The 18,621-nt window shown below is 53.6% G+C and overlaps 1 protein-coding gene across 3 annotated transcripts in view; it reads left to right on the top strand.

The window, feature by feature from the left end:
• The window catches only part of SMG6 (SMG6 nonsense mediated mRNA decay factor), a 105,079-nt gene that overhangs the window by 20,554 nt on the left and 65,904 nt on the right, over window positions 1-18,621 (top strand). For all 3 annotated transcript variants that reach the window (XM_021551031.2, XM_021551030.2, XM_077787512.1), the window contains exons 9-10: window positions 2,509-2,570; window positions 6,183-6,328. In XM_021551031.2, the coding sequence (XP_021406706.2) occupies window positions 2,509-2,570; window positions 6,183-6,328 (208 nt within the window). The remainder of the gene's footprint in view (window positions 1-2,508; window positions 2,571-6,182; window positions 6,329-18,621) is intronic.

Below are 18,621 nucleotides of genomic sequence, written 5' to 3'. Positions count from 1 at the left end.
TCCTGACAAGCCCTCCTGGAGCTGGGTGTCTGTGGACACACTCTGGGCATGTCCCTGCTAGGTGTCACTTTCCATTCAAGGAGGGGAATTTTGGTTTTCACCCGCTGCCGGTAAAGTGTGGGGATTGCAGAGCACTCTTGGGCCGTGGGTGAATGTGGGCCTTGGAGGAAAATTTCTGCTTCAATTTCTTCTTTCCCCCACCTGCAGCTTGCCCATGAGTTATGCTGTCCAGTAGGGATGGGTCAGGCCACGAGCTCCTTCTTTTTTCCATATTCCTTCTCAGGATGAAGAGCATGGACCTCCTTCTTCCTCCTGTTGCACAGGGTGTTGTTATGGGGCAGAGCACTGCCCACCACCCCTCCAAGGCTCTTGGAGCTGGGGGCTGTGATTCCTTAGATTCCTTAGGCTTTGTCTGTGTCAGGCTGTGTGATTTCAGCCACAGCTTTTTGCTTCCACAAGCTGTTGTCAAAAAAAAAAAAAAAAGACCTGTTAAAGGCTTCAAGCCCTCAATTACCATTGTGTCCTAAGGTGAAGAATCAGCTATATCTGAACTTCACTGGCAGAATGAATAAGGGCTTTGCTGTGCTGTCCCAGTATTCCCCAGTCTCTTCTGGGTTCCATCTGCAGAGTTAATAAAATGGTGGCAAATCAAGTTGAGTTCTAGTGGAAAGGGCTCTTTAGGGCAGCAGTAAAATAGTGAGTAAGCAAGAACCCCTTGCTGCGGGGGCCAGTTTAATTGGTCTGGCTTGTTTTATGAGACAGGTTTTATGTCTAAACTCGCACATGGCCCAGGAGCAGCTCTGCAGCAGGGCATCATTCTCCTGCATGGATCCTCCGGGAACGCAGCCGGGTTAATTACACCTCACTGAAGGTGCAGAGCAGCTGGCATCAGTCATGGCTTGAGCCCAGGGGCTCAGCAAATGGGGCTGGGAAGTGGCACCAGAGCTAGAATGCCAGTGACATCTGTCCTGTGCAGCCAGGCCTGGCAGAGAGCTTGGGAGGCACTGGTCAGTGCCTGCCCTGTGTCCTCTGGCTTGTGCCCAGCTCTTGGCTGGGCACCGCCACAGCCCTGCCAGGTGATCTTATCCTCCCCCTGTGATGGAGGTGGGGGAGTTGAAGCTGTAAAAGCCCTGGGTGGATTGGAGCAGCGTGGTGGTGCTCTGGGTCGCTCCTGGTCAGCGTCTCCCTCGCAGCACTGGGGCCTGGCTTTTCTCAGCACGCTGAGGCTGTGCAGGCACAGGCGAGAGAGGAAAACCTCCTGCTCTGGGGAAGGTAAAAGTGAGGCCAGTCCACTCCTGCTGTGACACAGCCACCCCCAGGGCCAGGCTGAAGCAGTGCTTACCCACCACAGCCGTCCTCAGAGCCGTGTAGATAAGGACTGGGAAAGCCCAGAGCTGTGCTGAGCGAGCAGAGGTGGCCTGGAGCAGTAGTAAGTCATTACTCAAGTCAGGTTTTGGAGTCAGGGGACCAAAGCAGGGGAGGAAGCTGCCTTCACACCGTGTGCTGCAGCCAGCTCCCCTGTGTCCCCTTAGCTCCATGTCCACAGAATCATGGAATGGTTTGGGTAGGAAGGGACCTTAAAGACCATCTAGTTCCAACCCCCCTGCCATGTGCAGGGACAGCTTGCACTACAGCAGATTGCTCAGAGCCCCATCCAACCTGGCCTTGAACACTTCCAGGAATGGGGCATCCACAACTTCTCTGGGCAGTTCAGTAGCTGGTGAAAATGCAGGGTCTCAGAGGCTCTGCTGGCACATCTAAACACTGTCTCTAGCACGAGATAAATGAGGGGGTGCAGCATCACCCCAGTCCTCCCTGGCTTCTGGAAGCTGCTCCTAGCAGGGTACAAACAAGTGTGAGTGCTGCTGCTGAGCTATCAGTGCTGGCTGCTCTGCAGAAAAATGCTGGGGAGGACATCCTGCTCCCTGTCTGCCTTGTCCAGCTGCTGCTGTGCCTCTGACACAGTCGGGAGCACGGGACAGGCTGCTGCTGGTGCTTGTGGGGTTGTGTTTTTCCATCGATGGGAATGCTAGTGAGGAATGCTGCATTTGGAGGCTCCTTTTCCAGAACCGCTTAGGCTGTGCTAAGTTTTGCATTGGTGAGACAGGGGTGAGGAGAACTTTGCCTGTCCATGCCTGGGGTGCAGGTATCAGGTGTGGGTTCCTGGGTGCAGGTGTGGGGTTTGGGGTGCCCAGGGTGCGGGTTTGGCGTTCCTGGGGTGCAGCAGCCCTGTGCAGGGTGACAGGACCCGGCAGAGGGTGCTGTGTCTCCACCGCCTCTCCCAGCTCCGCTTCCAGCTCCAGCTGTTTGGCACTTGCCTCTGCGCATGATGTTTGTAAGAGTTTGGGCATGTCCATTTGGTTCCCATCTCCAGTGCCACCCCCAGCATCCAGGCCAGGTTCTTCTGTCACTGGGGACATTCTTAATTCACAGGAAATAGGAGAGAGTTTAATTGTTTTCTCCTCTCTCTCTTTTTTTTTTTTTTCTTTTTTTTTTTTTCCCATGCAGCTGAACAAAAGGTTCATCCTCAGTTTTCTCCATGCCCATGGGAAGCTGTTTACCAGGATTGGGTAAGTGTGCAGGATGTTTATTTTATTTTCCTACATTACAAGTCTTTTTGGAATTTAATATTGTTAGCAACTAAGCTGTGTTTGGAGCTGAGGGCACAGGGTGTGAATTCTTGCAGGCCTGGCCTCCTGGTTCTTATTCTCCTTACCCGCCCTCCAACCCACACTGGCTGGAGCTTGGGCTTTTCCTTTCCCCCACCTCAAAGCCCATTCCTGCCCATGCCCCAGGACCCTCTGGCAGAAGCTGAGCTCAGAAAGTTCACACACACAGGAGGAGGGATCAGAGGCCGTTTTCTCTCTCTCCCATCACCTAACTGTGCTCCCTCCACTTGAATTTCTGGGTTTAACCCCCTCTCTTCCATTACCCTCACCCAGTGCAAAGGTGGCTCCTAGTTCTCTCAGTGGCTGTTGCCTGTAAGGATCACAAAGCCATCGAGGCAGATCCATGTGCTGGCTGAAAGCTGCCATCCACAGCCTGGCAAAACAAGCCTTGCCCTTTATCTCCTTGCTGCCACTTCAGTGAAAGCCTCATAGCCGAGAGCTGCCCTGGCTGTGGGAACTGGTTTGTACAAAGTGCCCTTGGCAGTGGCTCTCAGAAATGGGTTTCAAGTAATTGAACAGCTCCTCTTGAAGCAAAGCAAGCCTGATCCCAGCCTGGGCTGAGATCCCAGCTCAGGGGACACCCTTATGACCCCGAGGGCAGAGCTCATCCTTGCAGCTGATGGGCTTCCCATGGAGCTGCCTCTGCTCCAGGTCCGGACTGGCCCTCGCTGTGTGGGAGCAGCTGCTGAGGAGAGACCCCATGTGGGTCTCTGGCAGTGGTGGTCTCTGCTTGAGCCTGCCAGGAGCTTGGAAGCAACTCCCAAGCTCTCTTGGCTCCTTCATTCTCCTGTGGAACTGCTGGCTACAGGTCACAGGGCTGAGGGGCCTTTTCCAGGCTGTGTGGGTGCAAAGTGACAGCTTGTCCCTGCTGGGAACAGCTCAGATCCCGCCACACAGCAGCACCTCAGCACTTGCTGTCTCCAGTGCTTACAGGGGTGACCACTCAGGAGGGACACTTTGGACCCTTCACAAAAAACAGTGAAGCAGGGGCTGGTGATTTGCTGGAGAGCCGAGTGTGAGAGGGTCACTGCTGATCTCTCCGTGATTCACAAGGCACTGATTGTCCACTCGTGGGCCACCAGGCTGCCCTGCAGCAAGGAGGCAGAGCTGGGTGTCCTGCCTGCAGGAAGAAGAGGAGGAGAAGTGCCAGAGCCCACGGAAGGTTCAGGAAGGTTCAGGGTCTGTGCTGGAGGGCAGAGCATCCGGGGAGCTGCTGGTCCCCGGCGCTGTGGGACCGCGCTCGCGGTCGAGCTCCGGTTGAACGGATGCCAGCAGGGGATTAATGGGGATGTAGCAGAGATCAGTTGCACATTTGGCTCCTGAGGCTTTTGTGAAATTAAGATGCAGCGTTTCAGGCAGTTGCTTCCCAGGACAGTCATTTAGAAAACCCAAATATGTTTAATGGTACAATATGCCCTGAAGTACTTAGAAGGGAACTAGAAAGTAATACCATGACACAGGAAGAGAAAATCGTCCAGCCCTGCTAAACAGCTTCCGTGCTTAAAATAGGTAAAAGGTGAGGAATAGCCAAGTTCTTTTTGGGCAGGATCTCTGGTGATTTATCTGGAAAAAATATGGAAAAGATGATGTTGTCCTAATTGGACTCTTGCTCCTAAAACCACAGGTAAGCAATTTATTAAAAGCTTCCGCTCGGCTCCTGACCTGCTGGTTCTGAGCTCAGTGGGGTTACTGCATGCTGTTCCAGATGTGCTGTGGTATCAAAGCACAGGTGGTGGAGCTAAGGAAGCCCTCACTCCTTCGTGTTGTTATTCCTTGGCAATAATCTCCTCAGTAACAACCCATCCTGCAAAGAGCTCCTCCATCCCCAGAGTGCTGTCTGCCCTAGGAGGATGTTGCTGAATACACTGGATGTGGTCTGAGATTTCTCAAAATTAGGAAGTCTTTAGAAGCAATCAGTTTGCTCTAATTCTCTGGCTGTGCCCCAAATCCAGGGAAGTTGCCTTTTGCAGGGAAAGCAGTGCATTTGTACTGACAGAGCTGCTCTATTCTGCAAAGCTACAAAGTGCAAGGAGACTGTTTGTTCCAGCCCATGTTTTTTGGAAGGTAACAGAGGCTTTGAACTGCTCCAGCAAACAGTGCCCAAGGAGAGGGTACCCTGTTGGTAGGCAGACCCAGGTGATGAAAAGCACCCACAAAATATGACTAAGAAGAAAGCTATTTCTATCTTTAAAAATAAAGCTGTCACTGTCCTGAAGTCTGTTGGGGAAGCCCAGCAGAATTGCCCATGTGGGTTACCAGAAGTGGCTCATTAATCCAGCCTGTAGTAATATCACAAGATCTGAATCTCCTGGGGGGAAGATAGAGGAAATTGCTGTGGAGGCCCCTGAGGTCGCCTGCCCCAGCTCCAGATGCCTCACCCCCTGTGGGTTTTGGCTCCCTCACTCCCATGTGGGCACTTGATAATGTCACTCATAAGTGGTGTGGGTACTTTCTGGGAGATATTCAGTCTGCTGGGTCTGGCTGTGGCTTTTTCTAATGTACAAACAACAGTCAATGCAGCAAACTCTGCAGAGGAGTCAGTGGGACAGGAGGACCTCCCCCTTAGTAGTTCCAAAGGTTTTGGGCAGCTTCTTGGTTATAAAATTGTTTTCATGGGATACCAGGTGAGGACTGCGGTGGGCAACCCCACCTCAGTCATTTTTGGGGTTTGACCATGCTCTTTGCAATAATTTCAATTTTTCACCCCACTTCAGCTGGGAGATTACTGAGGATCCAACAGCTTTGATAAGTGACCTCAGCTAATTCCCTCAGCGATGAAGAGTGGGATAAAGGTGTCAGATTTCCTTGGGCGCTTGTGAGTGGTGTTGAAAGCTCACCCCATCCCCAGCCGTGGCCCCGCAGCCGCCGGCTGCCGTGTCCTGACGCGCGACAGCGGCGCTGCGGCTGCGGGGACCCGCTCCAGCTTTGACACTGTCAGCAGCTCCACGAGTCAGGGAGTCCCTGTCCTGTGGGGCTCGAGGTGATGAAGTTTAGGGGCTCAATCACAGTGCTGAGGAGTGTGTAGCCCGGGGGGAGACGGGGCTCGGTGCCATGGGATCCGATGTTGCAGCGAGGAGTTTTGGAGGAAGCACGCTCTGGCTAGCATTCAATGCACTGGAATTGCCACATCCGCAATGTGGCACCAGTGTGTGCATTTTGCTGCAGCCTTGGGAGTCCCATGGGCTGCTCCTGGTCCAAGTGAGCTGCTGGCCCCTTGGCACCTCTCCCAGATTGGTAGAAGTCAGTAGAAAAAAATGGTTGGTCAGAAATGACTCATAAAGGCCGTGTTTTCCTGCCAAAAGAATGCTGCCTGTCGGTCACAGAGCAATCCCTCGCTGCCCTCTCCAAGGAAGCAGCCTGCACCTTCATTCCCCACAGCTCCTGGCTGGGAGACAGCACCCCAGGGATTCCCCCTTCCCCAGGAGATGTGACATGGGCTGAGCCATGCCCACCTCCCAGCCCTCATCTCAGGGCACAGCCTGCTCTCGACAGCCTCTCTCTCTCTGTCTGCAGGATGGAGACTTTCCCTGCGGTGGCCGAGGAGGTCCTGAGGGAGTTCCAGGTGCTGCTGCAGCACAGCCCCCCTCCCATCGGAAGCACCCGCATGCTCCAGCTCGTGGCCATCAACATGTTTGCAGTGTACAACTCCCAGCCCAAAGGTACCACGTGCTGCTGGAGGGGAAACTGGATGGGGATCAGCCGTTCCCCACGTGGAGAAGGGTGGGGGACACACCAGATGGGGAGGTGGGAGTGGTGGTTGGATGCCTGTGGGTGTCAACACAAAGGGACCTTGGCTGGGCCTTTGGAGCTGGCTGAGGTGTCTGAGGAGTGAGGAGGCATCGCATCCCCCTGGAGCCTGAGTCATCAACACAGAAGGAAGATGCTGCTTTATGTCTCTGCCTTCCCAGCGTTTAAGCTGGGCCCTGCTCAGTGCCTGTGCTGGCACCAGGAGGGCTGGGACAGTCTCAGAGGCCTCAATTGTTGGCTGTGGCTGCCTGTGTCCATGCAGGTGGGTGAGGGATGTGATGCCACTCTCTGAAACACCAGGTTGGAGCCTGTGCCCTTGTGATAATTCAGAGAGCAACACAGATCTAGTATTAATTACTCTCCTCCTCTCACTTCCTCTATGGTCTCTGCCATTGACAAGTTTAATGTGCTGGGCAACAGAGGTGCCACCAAACCAGAGTCTCTTCACTGAGTTTAAAATTATGCTTCCAGGGATTGTACTTTTCCCTGTGTCCCCTCCAACATGCACTCAGCAGCAGGTACCCAGGTCTGCCTGAGCTGTGAGTTTGGGAGCAGGGATGGGGCTGCTCTCCCTGGGTGGCAGGAAGCAGCATTTCACATCCTGATGCCTTAGGATTTACATCCCAAATATGAAGGCCTCCAGCTGGTGGATTTCAGCTAAGGCCAGCATGTGGGCAATCAGGCTGAGCCCCAGAGAGCTGCTGCTGGAAGATCCCTCCCATGTGAGCCAGTTGGCCACTGCTCAGGCTGGTGGTCAGTGGCCAAGGTCCAGCTGATGGAGCAAACAAGCACCAGTTAGAGGGCTGGGAAGTGGCTCCTGTGTGCTGTGCCTGCCTTGCAGGCACTCTCCTCTCCTGGAGGAAGCTGTCAATCCCACTGGTGAGGCAGCCATGCCCTCCTGCCTGCCAGATGCCAGCCAGTGATGGCGTGTTTATCTTTGAGCTGCAAAGTACTTTGTGATTATAAGCAAATGCCGCTGCGTGACAGTAATTATTGTATTCATAATATTAATAATACCCCTGGTAGGTGAATTAATAGTGGTGTCTGTTCCACAGACAGGAGCGGGTGGGAAGAAGAGGATGAAATTTGTCTGGGATGGATGGTAAGCCCCTGTGGCAGAGCTGGAAGCAATCCCAGCTCTCAAACCACTGGGCTGTGCTCGTCCCTCCATAGCTGAGTTGTGGATGTGTGTGAGTGACGGAGGGAGTGCTTTTTATCTCATGAAAAATAAGTATTCTCAGAGATTTCTGCCTCCTGTGTGGGTAGCTGCCAGCTGCTCCCAGCTTTCGGATCTCTGGAGAAAGCAAACCTGTTCCTGCCGGGGCTGCGTGCGGAGCAGGTGGCAGCGCTCGTGGAATGCCTGCAGGTCGGATGGCACCACGGCTGCCATCTGATGCCAAGGGCCCTTCAGGGATTTCCCTGAGGGCTCTTCGCTCTGGTGACCCTGAAATATCGCTGAGAGTGTTGTTGGCAAAGCAAACCCTGCTGTCAGCACAAATGCCCCAGTGGTCTCGCAGCGCTCGTACGCCGAGTGCTGGCACGGCACGGGTTGGGCACTCTGCCGATGCTGCCACACTGGGAAGAGCTGGGTGCAGATGGAAATCAAGAGCAGAACAGCAAAGGGCCTGGAGCTCAGAAGGAAGGCAGGAATGTTGGAACGATTACGGAGTCCCCTGCGTGGAGCGAGGGTGCTGGCTCGCTCCCCGGCGTGTGGGCTGCTGTGGGCAGAGGCCTGGCGGGAGCGCGGCAGGAACGCTGTCGGGAAGGTGCGGGCTTCCATTTCCCAGCACATGAGTCACCTCCCTGAGCTGCAGCAGCAGGGGCAGCAGCAGAGCCAGGGGGCTGAGCCGCCCCTGTGGGCCTGTGGGAGGCTGGCAGGACGCAGGGAGCAGTCCCACCCTGCCTGCATCCCAAATTGCCAGGAAGCATTGCTGGGGAGCCGGCTGTAGTCAGAGCTTGGCTGTGGCCGCTCCACAGAGCTGGATGTAGCTTTGCAGTTGGACCAAACAGCCTCTGGAGATCTCCTCCTACTGAAATCCTCCTGCAAATCTGAGAGCAGAGCATGTCTGTGTCCTTCCCATCACATGGGCCCGACACTGAATTTGCAGTAGCAGGAGGAGATGTGTGGGTTTGGGGCTGGGAGGGAGGTCTGAGCCTCTCTTCCCTGCTGTCTGGGGGTGTTCTCTTCAGGGATAGCTGCTCCCTCCCTTCCCTGCTCTGTATTTCCAGCTTTGGAGCCCCAGCTACTCCTGAGAAACTTGTAAATGTGCTTGTTGCTCCATGTCTGGTTTGTAACAAGTCCCTGGTGCCAAGATGCAGTGGTGCTGGCAGTCATGGTGTGGTGTCACTGGCATAACAGTCACAATGTGGGGAATTCTATGAAATTCTTAACCCCTGAATAACTTTTAAGTAAAGAGTTAGGCATTAAGAAAAAGGCAAGTCAACAATTAAATGCTGTGTTAAGCACCTGTTCTCCCTCTTCCTCTGGCTTGCACCAAACACAATCCTGCCCCATCTCAGCCTCAGTGTCTCCCATTTTTGGACTGTGCTTGGTCTGTCCCAGACCTTCAGTGAGGCAATGGGCAGCACAGGAGGTTGGGACTCATGCATGATAGTTTATATCTGCTTATCTTTGCCTTTTTACTCCTATTCTTCTGCTGTGGTGTGGGTTGGCTGTGACCCCTCAGGGGTGCCCCTGTCCTGGCACGTGTCCCCCTGTGGGATTTGTGACATATCCTCTGTGTCTCTTCTCCCAGCCACGGCCACTTTTTCATAAACCAGCCAACCGCAAGGTCACCGTGTGCTCTTCTGAGAGGGTGACTTTTTTTGTGCTGTGTTTAAACTGGTTTCAAAACCAGCCAGCTGTGAGCAGCACGTGGCATTTCACATCCTCCTCCCACGCAGCTCACTGCTGTGGTTACCTGAACCCTGCAGTGGGTGCCAGGGCTCAGGTGAGCACAGGCAGGGCTCTGTGGCCCGTGCCCAGTGCAGCTGAGCTGTGCTTGTCCCCAGGGACAGCACCAGGCATGCTGGAGCTGGTCTCAGCTGCCTGTGCAGCCGGGCAGCACTGGGAAGATCCTGGGAGATGAATTGGATCTGTTGTTTTCTCTGACAGAGGAAGCCAAAGAATTCCCACATGAAGTGCATCCCCTGCTGTTCAGCATCAAACAGTGTGTTCCTGCTTTGTCCAGGGAGGCATGCAGCCAGTGAGGGTCCCTCTGACCCAGCTGCCTCCTGTCAGGAGCACTTCAGGTGTGAAAAAGCTTCTTGCAGACCTCAAACCCATGGGGCAAGGAGTGCCCACCTAGGGGAAAGAGGCAGAGAGAGGTAGCCACTCTACAAGGCAGAGACTTGAAGTTGCTGGTGCTTCCCAGGATGGGACATAGGTGACTGACCAGTGTTTTGGGCCATCCTGGGCTCTGGCTGGGGTGGGGCCGTAGTGGGGTGGCCCATTTTAACAGTTTGGTAGCCATCTGCACGACCAACTCACAGAGAAGTTTGGATCCCTTTATCCCAGCCACAAACACTCCAAGAATTTTAATTTTTTTTTAATTCTGTAATTTGGGGAAATAAAACTCTGGTTTCTGAAAAGACTAATTGAAGCCGTGCTTGCGGCAGGGGCATCTCGGTGAGTGGAGAGAGAGGAACCCCCTTCCAGCCCATCTGTGCCCAATTTACTCAGATCTGGCCTCTCTGAGGCTTTTTTCTTTCTCTCTCTCTTTAATAATTTGTTTTATAATTCCTGGAATCAAACCCATCTCAGACACACTGTTTTATTTTACTGTATTATTGGATTATACTTCCTATAAATCACTGGATGTTATTCATAGGCCACCACCAGAATAACTTCCCCTCTCCCCCCCCCCGACAGCCCCGCATTCCAAACAAGCACACACCAAGGTGGGGGTGCAGCAGCACGGGGCACCCTAGAGACACTTCCCGGAAATCCCAGCAAATTTGCCTGGCTGTGGGTGTGAAGCATCAGGCTGCAGCACCTGGATGCCTTCTGGCACTCTCGGGCCGGTTGCGCTGTGCTGTGTGGAGGTTGTTAGGAGGTCGAGCTTAGGTGGAAGTAGAGAAGGGAGGGGGCTGCCATATGTGCATCCTCAGCACATGTAGGGAATGAAGTTGCATCCCCCAGGGCCGAGCAGAGTCAGGGCACAGAGGCACTGGGAGGGTCTGGCCAAGCGTGTTGCTTTAGCTAAGGATTGGGAAAGCAGAAAGTGACAGTTTGGGCAGGGTGACCCATGCGTGGGGCATCTGCTCTGCCATGGGCAGTGGGCAAGGAGGAAAACCTCCTAGCTGTGCCTTGGCAGAGGGACTGTGCTCGTGTGGGTTGTGAGGTGGGCAGGGGCAGGCTGAGCTTTGCTCTGCAGACCCTGAGTCTGTCTTCTTGAGTGGAACAGGGTTGGGTTCTCTGTGCAAGGTAGTGTCAGCTGGGAAACCTTCCTCGTGCAGAAAGGAAGGTTTCACAGCAGCAGCTTCAGAACAGTATCTGTGGCTTTTGCCACACTGGTGTCCTGAGGCCAGGGCCGAGCAGGTCGGTGCTGCAGGGGTTGGAGAGACTCTGCCTGGCTCAGAGAGGAGCTGCTGTCACACAGCTGTGACTGCAGCCTGTGCAAGGGTTTGCTAGGGCACGTGGCCCTGCTTGCTCCTTGAACACTGACACCAGCTCGAGATGTGGATCTTGCCCAAATCTTGATACACACGAGGAAATATCTGTAGGTCAGTGCAAATCCCCTGCAGCACTTAAGGAGGTCCAGGACTTTCTGTTTTCATTGGAGAGGACAGGTCAGACCCTGAGAGGAGGCTGTGCTGTGGTAATCAGCAGCCAGCTCCACTGCCATCCTGCCCTACTCACAGCCCTGTGCTGGACACAGCAGGTCTCGCTTTGCTGACCACACCTATTCAGGCTGGCAGCCTGAACCCTTAAAATATCCCTAGAGATGATGCAGAGGCTGGTGGTGGTGTCTGCCCTCAGCAGAGCCTCAGCTCTGACCATTGCCATGGTCTCGTTTCTGCCACCCAAACCCTGCTCTGCTCAAAGAGCTGTCTGCAGCATCAGAAGAGGCTCAGAGGAAGCACCTTCTGATCACCTGTGGCAGCCTCATCTCCACATCTTCTCATGAAGCTCTAACCACATCTTGCATGTTGGAGCTGACAAAAGGTGGGGGCAGTCGAATGCAAGAGAGTCCAGTGCATTTGCCTGAGTTTAAAAATAAAGCACTGTTGTGGGTAACTGCCTTGGTTTGATGGAGTTCTAAAATTAGGCACAAAAGAAAGCTTAATAAACCTTAGGCTATAGATAGCAGCAGAAGCAACTTGGTCTTTCCCTATGTGGGGAGCAGAACCGAGTCCTTTCCTCTGAATTCCCCTCTTTGTGTGGTAAATACACACTTCAGCTGCGGGCTGTGACACCTTTGGGCTAAACAGCCAGGAGGGTGATGAAGATGTCACATTGCAGGGTTGTGTCGAGGGGACGCTGAGCATCTGCAGCCCTGTGCTCCGTTGAGAGCAGAGCCTGAGGTCCCTCCACCTGCCTGGGGGTTTGGTTTGTAGTGCAAAGCCCACTTGATGCAGGGAGGCTGGAGTTGAGCAGTTTGACATCTGGCTTTCTCTGGGTGCTGGGGCTTTGGTTGATGTACAGCAGTTGTGGGCTGAGGTGTGTGCACCGAGATCTCCAGCTGCACCTGGAGTCGCTGTGTGCCTTTCCCTCTGAGACTGGGCAGTGCTGTCTTTAGCGAGGTGGTGTTAAGACATAACACTTCCCAAGGCCTTAAGTTTGGGGGAACTGGATGTTTAATTTATCCTTCCCCTCCTTTCACATTGCTGCTTGTATTTGCTTTGCGTTCGAGTGGTATTTAGGAGAGGAAACTCAGAGGAGGGCTGGATGATTCTGGTGTCAGTCCTTCCCCTTGATGCCTGCCTTGCACTGAGGCTCCTGAGCGAGCTGGCTCTTTGATGCCACAGCCTTGGCAAAGGGCTTTTACACTGAACCTGTTGTTGAGTGATATCTGCTACTCCCTGTGTCCAGACACAGCCCATACCCTGAGATGTGTGAGGAGGAGGAAGGGTTGAAGTGGTGCAGGGAGTGCTACCTTCATTGTTCATCTCAGGAGCCACACAACTTCCTGTGCTGAGCCTCCTAAGGGACATGTACGTGTCCGGAGGTGGCAGCTGACCCTCCAGGGTTTCTCCTCTGAGCCATTGGGAGTGTTGGAGGTTGGCACAGTTGCTGGGAACTGTCGGCGCCTTTCCCTTCAGGGAAGGAAGCTGTCTCAGACTTGAGACACATCAGTAAAGTTCAGGTAAAATAATTCTGGCCCAGACGTATCTTCAGAGTCTTGCTCTTGGGCTCTTGAGGCTGGTGGCAGCAATGTTTAGACCAAAGTCTTCCTTTGCTTATTCCCCTCTGTTTCCTGTTTAAAAGGCAGATTGTCACATATTTGGGGATTTATTTACCGTAATTGGAGTTATTTTCCTGGCTGCTGGCTTCTGCCCTCTGATGCAAGACTCCTTAGTGAAACGTGTGTCCAGAAAGCCATGTGACCTTATTTTTCCCCTTGCCACAAGTGCCAGCAGGAGATGCAATAATCAACACGCTGCAGGGAATTTCCACTGGCAGTTCAAGTTTCTGAAATCTAGACGTTGGCTTGGGAGGCAAAAGATTGAGCAGGGCTTTGTGGCAGGGAAGGGAAAGGTTTCCAGCAAAATTGAGTGTTTGCTGGTGTGTCAGACTCTCCACTCCTGCCCTCCAGCTCAAGTGCAGCAAAGTCCACATCAAGTGGTGTTAGATGAGCTTGCTGGGGGCTTCTGCCTGGTCTGCCTGTCACACAAGCACATCCTTACATCTGCTCTTGAAGCTGTTCCATGAGGTGATAGCAGGATCTCATTTCAGGGCAACAAATCGAGGGGAAATGATTTGTAAACATAAAGCCTGAGTCTGCTTTAGAGCCAAGCTTCAGCAGCCCAAGCAGCAAATCAGGACAATCAGTGACAGGTGAGGTGAGGTTGGAGAGGCTTTGCTGTGGTTCCAAGGCATGGCCAGCTCTGCAAACACTGAATCCGACCTCTACTTGGATGAAGAAGCAGCGTTGCTGTGTAAAATGAAAGGCGGGAAATGGAGCAGTGGCACACTGTGTCCGTCTGTCCTGCTGTGGAACAAGAAAGGAGGTGCTCAGGCAGCTGTCCCAGGTCTCTGCATCTCCCCAGCTTTGGTGGTGGAGAAAGAGGGGGTGCCAGGGAGTCAGAGTGAGGTGCACCAGATGCAGCAGCTTTGGTGAAGCTTTAGATGTTTGCAGTGTGACAGGAAGTCCTTTTGCTTTTGAAGAGATATTTCTGATTCTTTAATGTGCCTTGCACCTTTGATTTCCTCATGCTTTTAAGTAGCACCAAGTCAATTACTGTATTTCTGTTTAATTCTCTGAGAGAACACTGTATAATTAGGCTAATTATGCTGCTTTGTGAAGTTGTAAAACTCCTGATTGAGCCTGAAGGGCTGTTTTATAACCTTGCAGGTGTAGGCAGGGAGGGCTGCCCGCTCCATGCTCTGTGCAGGTTTGGGTGCAGCCTGCCAGCACAGTGAGTGTAGTTCCTTCCAAGGGGCTGCCCCACAGGCTCATCCCCTGCCAGCTCCATCCTGCCTTCCTCTTTTCACAGGCTGCAGTCCCTCTGGGGATCCTGTGCCTGGTGCTGGGGGGGCTTGTTGGGATCTCTTCTTGCCTTAATGTTGAGATCAGGAATGGCAGCACAGCCAAGGCTGTGTTTCTGCTCTTGAATGTATCTCAGGAGGTGACCCCACACAGGTTTAGGTGTGGAAATCTTTTATTTTCCCTAACTGGGCTGTGTGTGCCCTGCATTGGGTTCTGGGCAGTACAGAGCTGGCTCTGCCTGTGCTAAGTGACAGTCAGGAGGAAGGTGTGACCTTCAGGTGTCACCCTGGCTGTGTGATGCTCACTTCAGCTTCACTGAGCAGGCCAGTTTAATCCTGGCTCAGTGACAGCCCTGAAGGCACATGGCCCATCTCTAATGGCAGAGTCATTTTTAATGCTGGTCGGTGTGGCTGACGATGGCCGTGGTGGCCCTAGGGCTGGCTGATAGGTGACACACAGAGGGCACAAGTGATTTGTCTGCCCACAGAGCCCTCGTGTCCCACCCCAGAGAAGCAGACAGGAGCATGTCACTGTGAAATGGGAAGGAGGTACCCCATGGGGATGGGTTTAGCTTTGGAGTTTCTCCATTCCCCCTTCTCCCATGCCTCCTGGGATCATCTGGCCCCCTGACCCTGGCTCAGTGAACTCCCGGTGCTTCTCCGCCGGCCCCGGCAGCGGAGCTGGGGCGTCTTGCGAAAGCAGCGCCTGCTCCCCGGGTAATGGCACGGGGATGGAGAGGGAGGCGCCGGCTGCCAAAGGCGGGTTGGGAACAGCATAAACCCTTCAGCCCGAGGAGCCAAGGGCTGACAACCCTCGTGCCTGGTGCTGGGAGCGCAGCTCGTCCCGCCCGGGGGGCCCCAGGAGAGCGGCCAAAGGCGGCCACATGGGCCCGGGTGGCTCTGCAGGCAGGCGCAGAGGAAGTGATGCTCCCGGGCCCATCTGCACGGGGAGCGGGAGACGCGCCCCAGCTGGTGCGAGGCCCTGGCAGCCCCGGGAGCTGCCGTCTGCTGGGCTTTACTGCTGTCTACGTTGAAACACGGCTTGGGAAGGATGGGAGGGGGGTCGGTGGCACGGTGCCAGTCCCGGTTCTCCTGGCCTTCTCGTTCCTCTCTCCTCCTCCTCCTCCCCGCTCCCTCCGATGCTTTAAAGTCACATTTCCAGGCCAGACATAGAATTAATCTCTGGGCACTTCACATTGCTGGCAGCGCAAAGCAGGATGTGGGATCTTTTTTTCTCTCTCTCTGCGTCTTGGCTGACTTTTTTACCTCTCGAAGAATTTGGAAGGGCCGTGAGATTCCCCCCACCCCCCCTCGCCTCAGTGCCGTGCAGTTTTTCAGCACGCTGATCACCCTGCTGTGGCTTCACCCTAATAGATTTCATATGCTGACACAGTTGACATCAGTACCAAACTATTTTACATGTGATCTGGTGTATTTCCTGAGGAAATCTGCAAGATATTTATTAAGAACTAATAAAATAAACCTCTCCATGAGCTTTTAGGTAGTTTTCAATTTTTCATGTCTCTCTCGTTTCCTCTTATCAATGAGTTTCTATTTTCTCCCTCCTCTCTGACCATCGCAAAAGGAAACAAAAATAAATGTTTTAAACCGTTCCTGAATGGACACTGGGAATATTTCTGTAGTGATGTATTAGCAAAGTCGTATTTTTAGGGCTGTATTGTCAAGACTAAAAATATCCCCCTGCAGTGCATCCTTTTTATAGGGCTTTGTGTGTGTGTGTGTGTGTGTGTGTGTGTGTGTGTGTGTGTGCTGAGCGTTGGACAAGTTTGCACCAACGTGCAAAGGTCTTTGTACTACTGCAGCGTTGCCTCCCCATCACAGCTGGACTCCATTAGGCTTTGGAAATTAGTGTAATCCTGGTTAAGAAAGGGGGGGAAAAAAAAAAATCAATCAATCTCGCAGAGGCGCGTTTCCCCAGCTGAGCCGGGATACCTGCGTGGCAGCCGCGCTCCGGAGGGCTCCAGCAGCCGGTGGTTTTGCCACGGCTTTCCTGCCACGGAGGGTGTTCCCTGATGGAGAACAGCAGCTCTGCTCCCCCTGCTTCCGCCGGGGCAGCGGGACTCAGGCAGGACGGGTCACCCGGTGGGTTCTGCTCATTTGTCACACCCGGGAACCCCTTTGGGGCTGTGCTGCGCTGGCAGGCAGCAGCGCGTGTGTATGTGTGTATGTAGCAGGGAGCAGGCTGGATGCTTCGCGTTCTCAGAGGGATTTTCTGCCTTCCTGCTATTTGTGTCTCCTTCAATTAACTGCGATTGGAACGGAGAGAACCAAAGGTGGGCGCCAGGCTTGAGAATCCGCCTCTCCTCTGTGCTGGGTGCCGCGATGGGAGGCGGCTCAGCCTCTCCGTCACGCGTGATTGATGCAGCCCTTTCCAAACACGATTTTCCCTCCGGCTCGTGTCCGCGGATGCCGGCGTGGAGCTGTGGCCGTCACTCTTGTCCCCAGCAGCAGCCTTGCGTCACAGGTGGTGGGTGCAGCGGCTGACGGGGCCCTGACGGCCGGGCCAGCGCCGTGCGCATGGCACACGCGCCGCGCTCCCCCTCCATCCCCTCCGTTTGCACGCCGGTTCCTCACTGTAGCTTTCCTGTCTGCTGCCGTCTGGAGAGCCACAGCCTCTCTGCTTCCTGTAGAGCAGTTCAGCGAAAGCAGTAATTAGGGCCTGTAAAAATTTATTTTATTAGCGAGAAGTGTTGGTGGGTAATTGGCCATCATTTGAACCCAGCCAGATTGGAGATTAATAAAAAAAAATTTTCATATATATATATTTATATATAGTAAAAAAAAAAATAAAAAAAATCACAGAGAGATCTTTTTACCAGAAACACCAGGGTTGTGAGCTGGAAACCCTTCCTGAGGCGGGTGGGACGGGACAGGACGGCGGCTGCGGAGAGGGCGGCCGGCAGCGAGTGCCTGTGCTGTACCCGTCCTTGAGGGTGTTTGACACTGGCATGGGAAGAAAGGAAACCTTGTTTTCCAAGAACTCTGCTCTTTCTCAGCTTGATAAGCATTTAAAATAAAAGCTGCACAATTGGAATTGGCAGAGCATCCTCATTCTTTTGTCTGTCTGTTTATTTTTTTCCCCTCATCCCTCGACATGTGTGCTACAGCCCAGGGTTACTACACCCCGTGGAACCACAGGCCTGGAGCTCTGCAGGCGCTCCCGAGCTCTGCCCACCCCCGGCCTGGCTCTTTGAAGCCTGGCAGAGCAACAGAGATCCAGCCCCGACCCTGGCAGCCTCCTGATGGCCAGGGCACTGAAGTCTTTGACGAAACGTGTGTTCTCAGCCCCTTTTGGCTCCCCCTTCTCTCTCAGGGCAGCAAACCCGGGGCTGTGCCTGGAGCTGGAGCGGTGGCTTGGAATCAGGCTGTGACTGCACTATATGGACCCGATGGCTTTGGTATTTATAGGCTTGGTTGGAGCAGCTTGAGCGTGGCCAAGGGAGCGGGAGCGGCTTGAGGGCCGACGCTCATCCCGACGGAGGGTGATTGGAGAACTCCCTGCTCCGGGAGGACGCGAGAGCCAAGCCCCTCTGCACACATGTCACGCGCGGTTACTGCCGGTTGAATCACACCAGGGAGTTACTTCAGGCTACTAGCCCTGCTTGTTGCTTTGGTGTAAGTTACTCGGGGCGTTCCTTCAGGTCCGTAGTGCTTGTTTTTCGCTTGGCAGCCTCGGGGCTGGGACCTGGTGTAACCGTTTCCCAAGGAATATTTTTGGTTTGAAAAGTGAAGGTCAGCAGTTCGCAAGGGCTGCGCTTGCAGCCAACTCTGTGGTTCGCCTTGTGCCACCGGGCCAGCAGCACTTGAAATCCTGATCAATTGATCTGCAACAATATGAAACCACGAAGGGTGACTGCCAGTTAAAACTCCCCGTCTCGCCCCATTTTCCCCACCCAAAGTGTCTTTCTGCCCATATCCCCTTTCTTGCCGCCTGTCTCCCTCCCTCCCTTTCGGCTGTGTATTGGAGTTTTTGTCTATCTTTTTCCATCTCTCTGTCTCTTTTCATAACAGTTTTTAATAATGTTTTAGTTAGTTCCAGCCTTTTCCCTCAATGGATCCCATTGGAAAATACATTTGAAAGGAAACAGTTATACACTTCCCTTCCTTTGAAACTCTGTTGGCACCTTTTCCAGTGCAGTAAACCATACAACATGGATTTTCAAAGTTTCCAAACACAGACATGCTGGCGTTAAATTTATGAAAAAATATTTTATTCGGCTGTATAGTAACTATGAGTCTCCGAGCTGCTGGTCACAGTGAAATCGAAGCTTGCTTTGGAACTGCAACAGGTTTTCAAATCTCTGCAGGAAACGGCGCTGGAGCCTGCAGCTCCCTCATGTCCTCCTGCCAGGAGACACAGCAGCAAACAAAAGGGGTGCTGGGGCACCCCATGGCGAGCCCACCAACCCCCAGCATAGCCTTTCCCTCTGTACAGCCAACGGTAGCTGCAGGGAGTATCACGGTTGTGCCAATCCTATCTCAAATCACAGGGGAAAAGAGGAATTTGGCATAAAAGCGTGATGTCTTATGCTT

This window comes from Lonchura striata, chromosome 20 (genome assembly GCF_046129695.1).
Source record: "Lonchura striata isolate bLonStr1 chromosome 20, bLonStr1.mat, whole genome shotgun sequence".
Lineage (NCBI taxonomy): Eukaryota > Metazoa > Chordata > Aves > Passeriformes > Estrildidae > Lonchura > Lonchura striata.
Note: the sequence above shows the minus strand (reverse complement) of the source record. Positions and strands in the feature narration are given on the sequence as shown.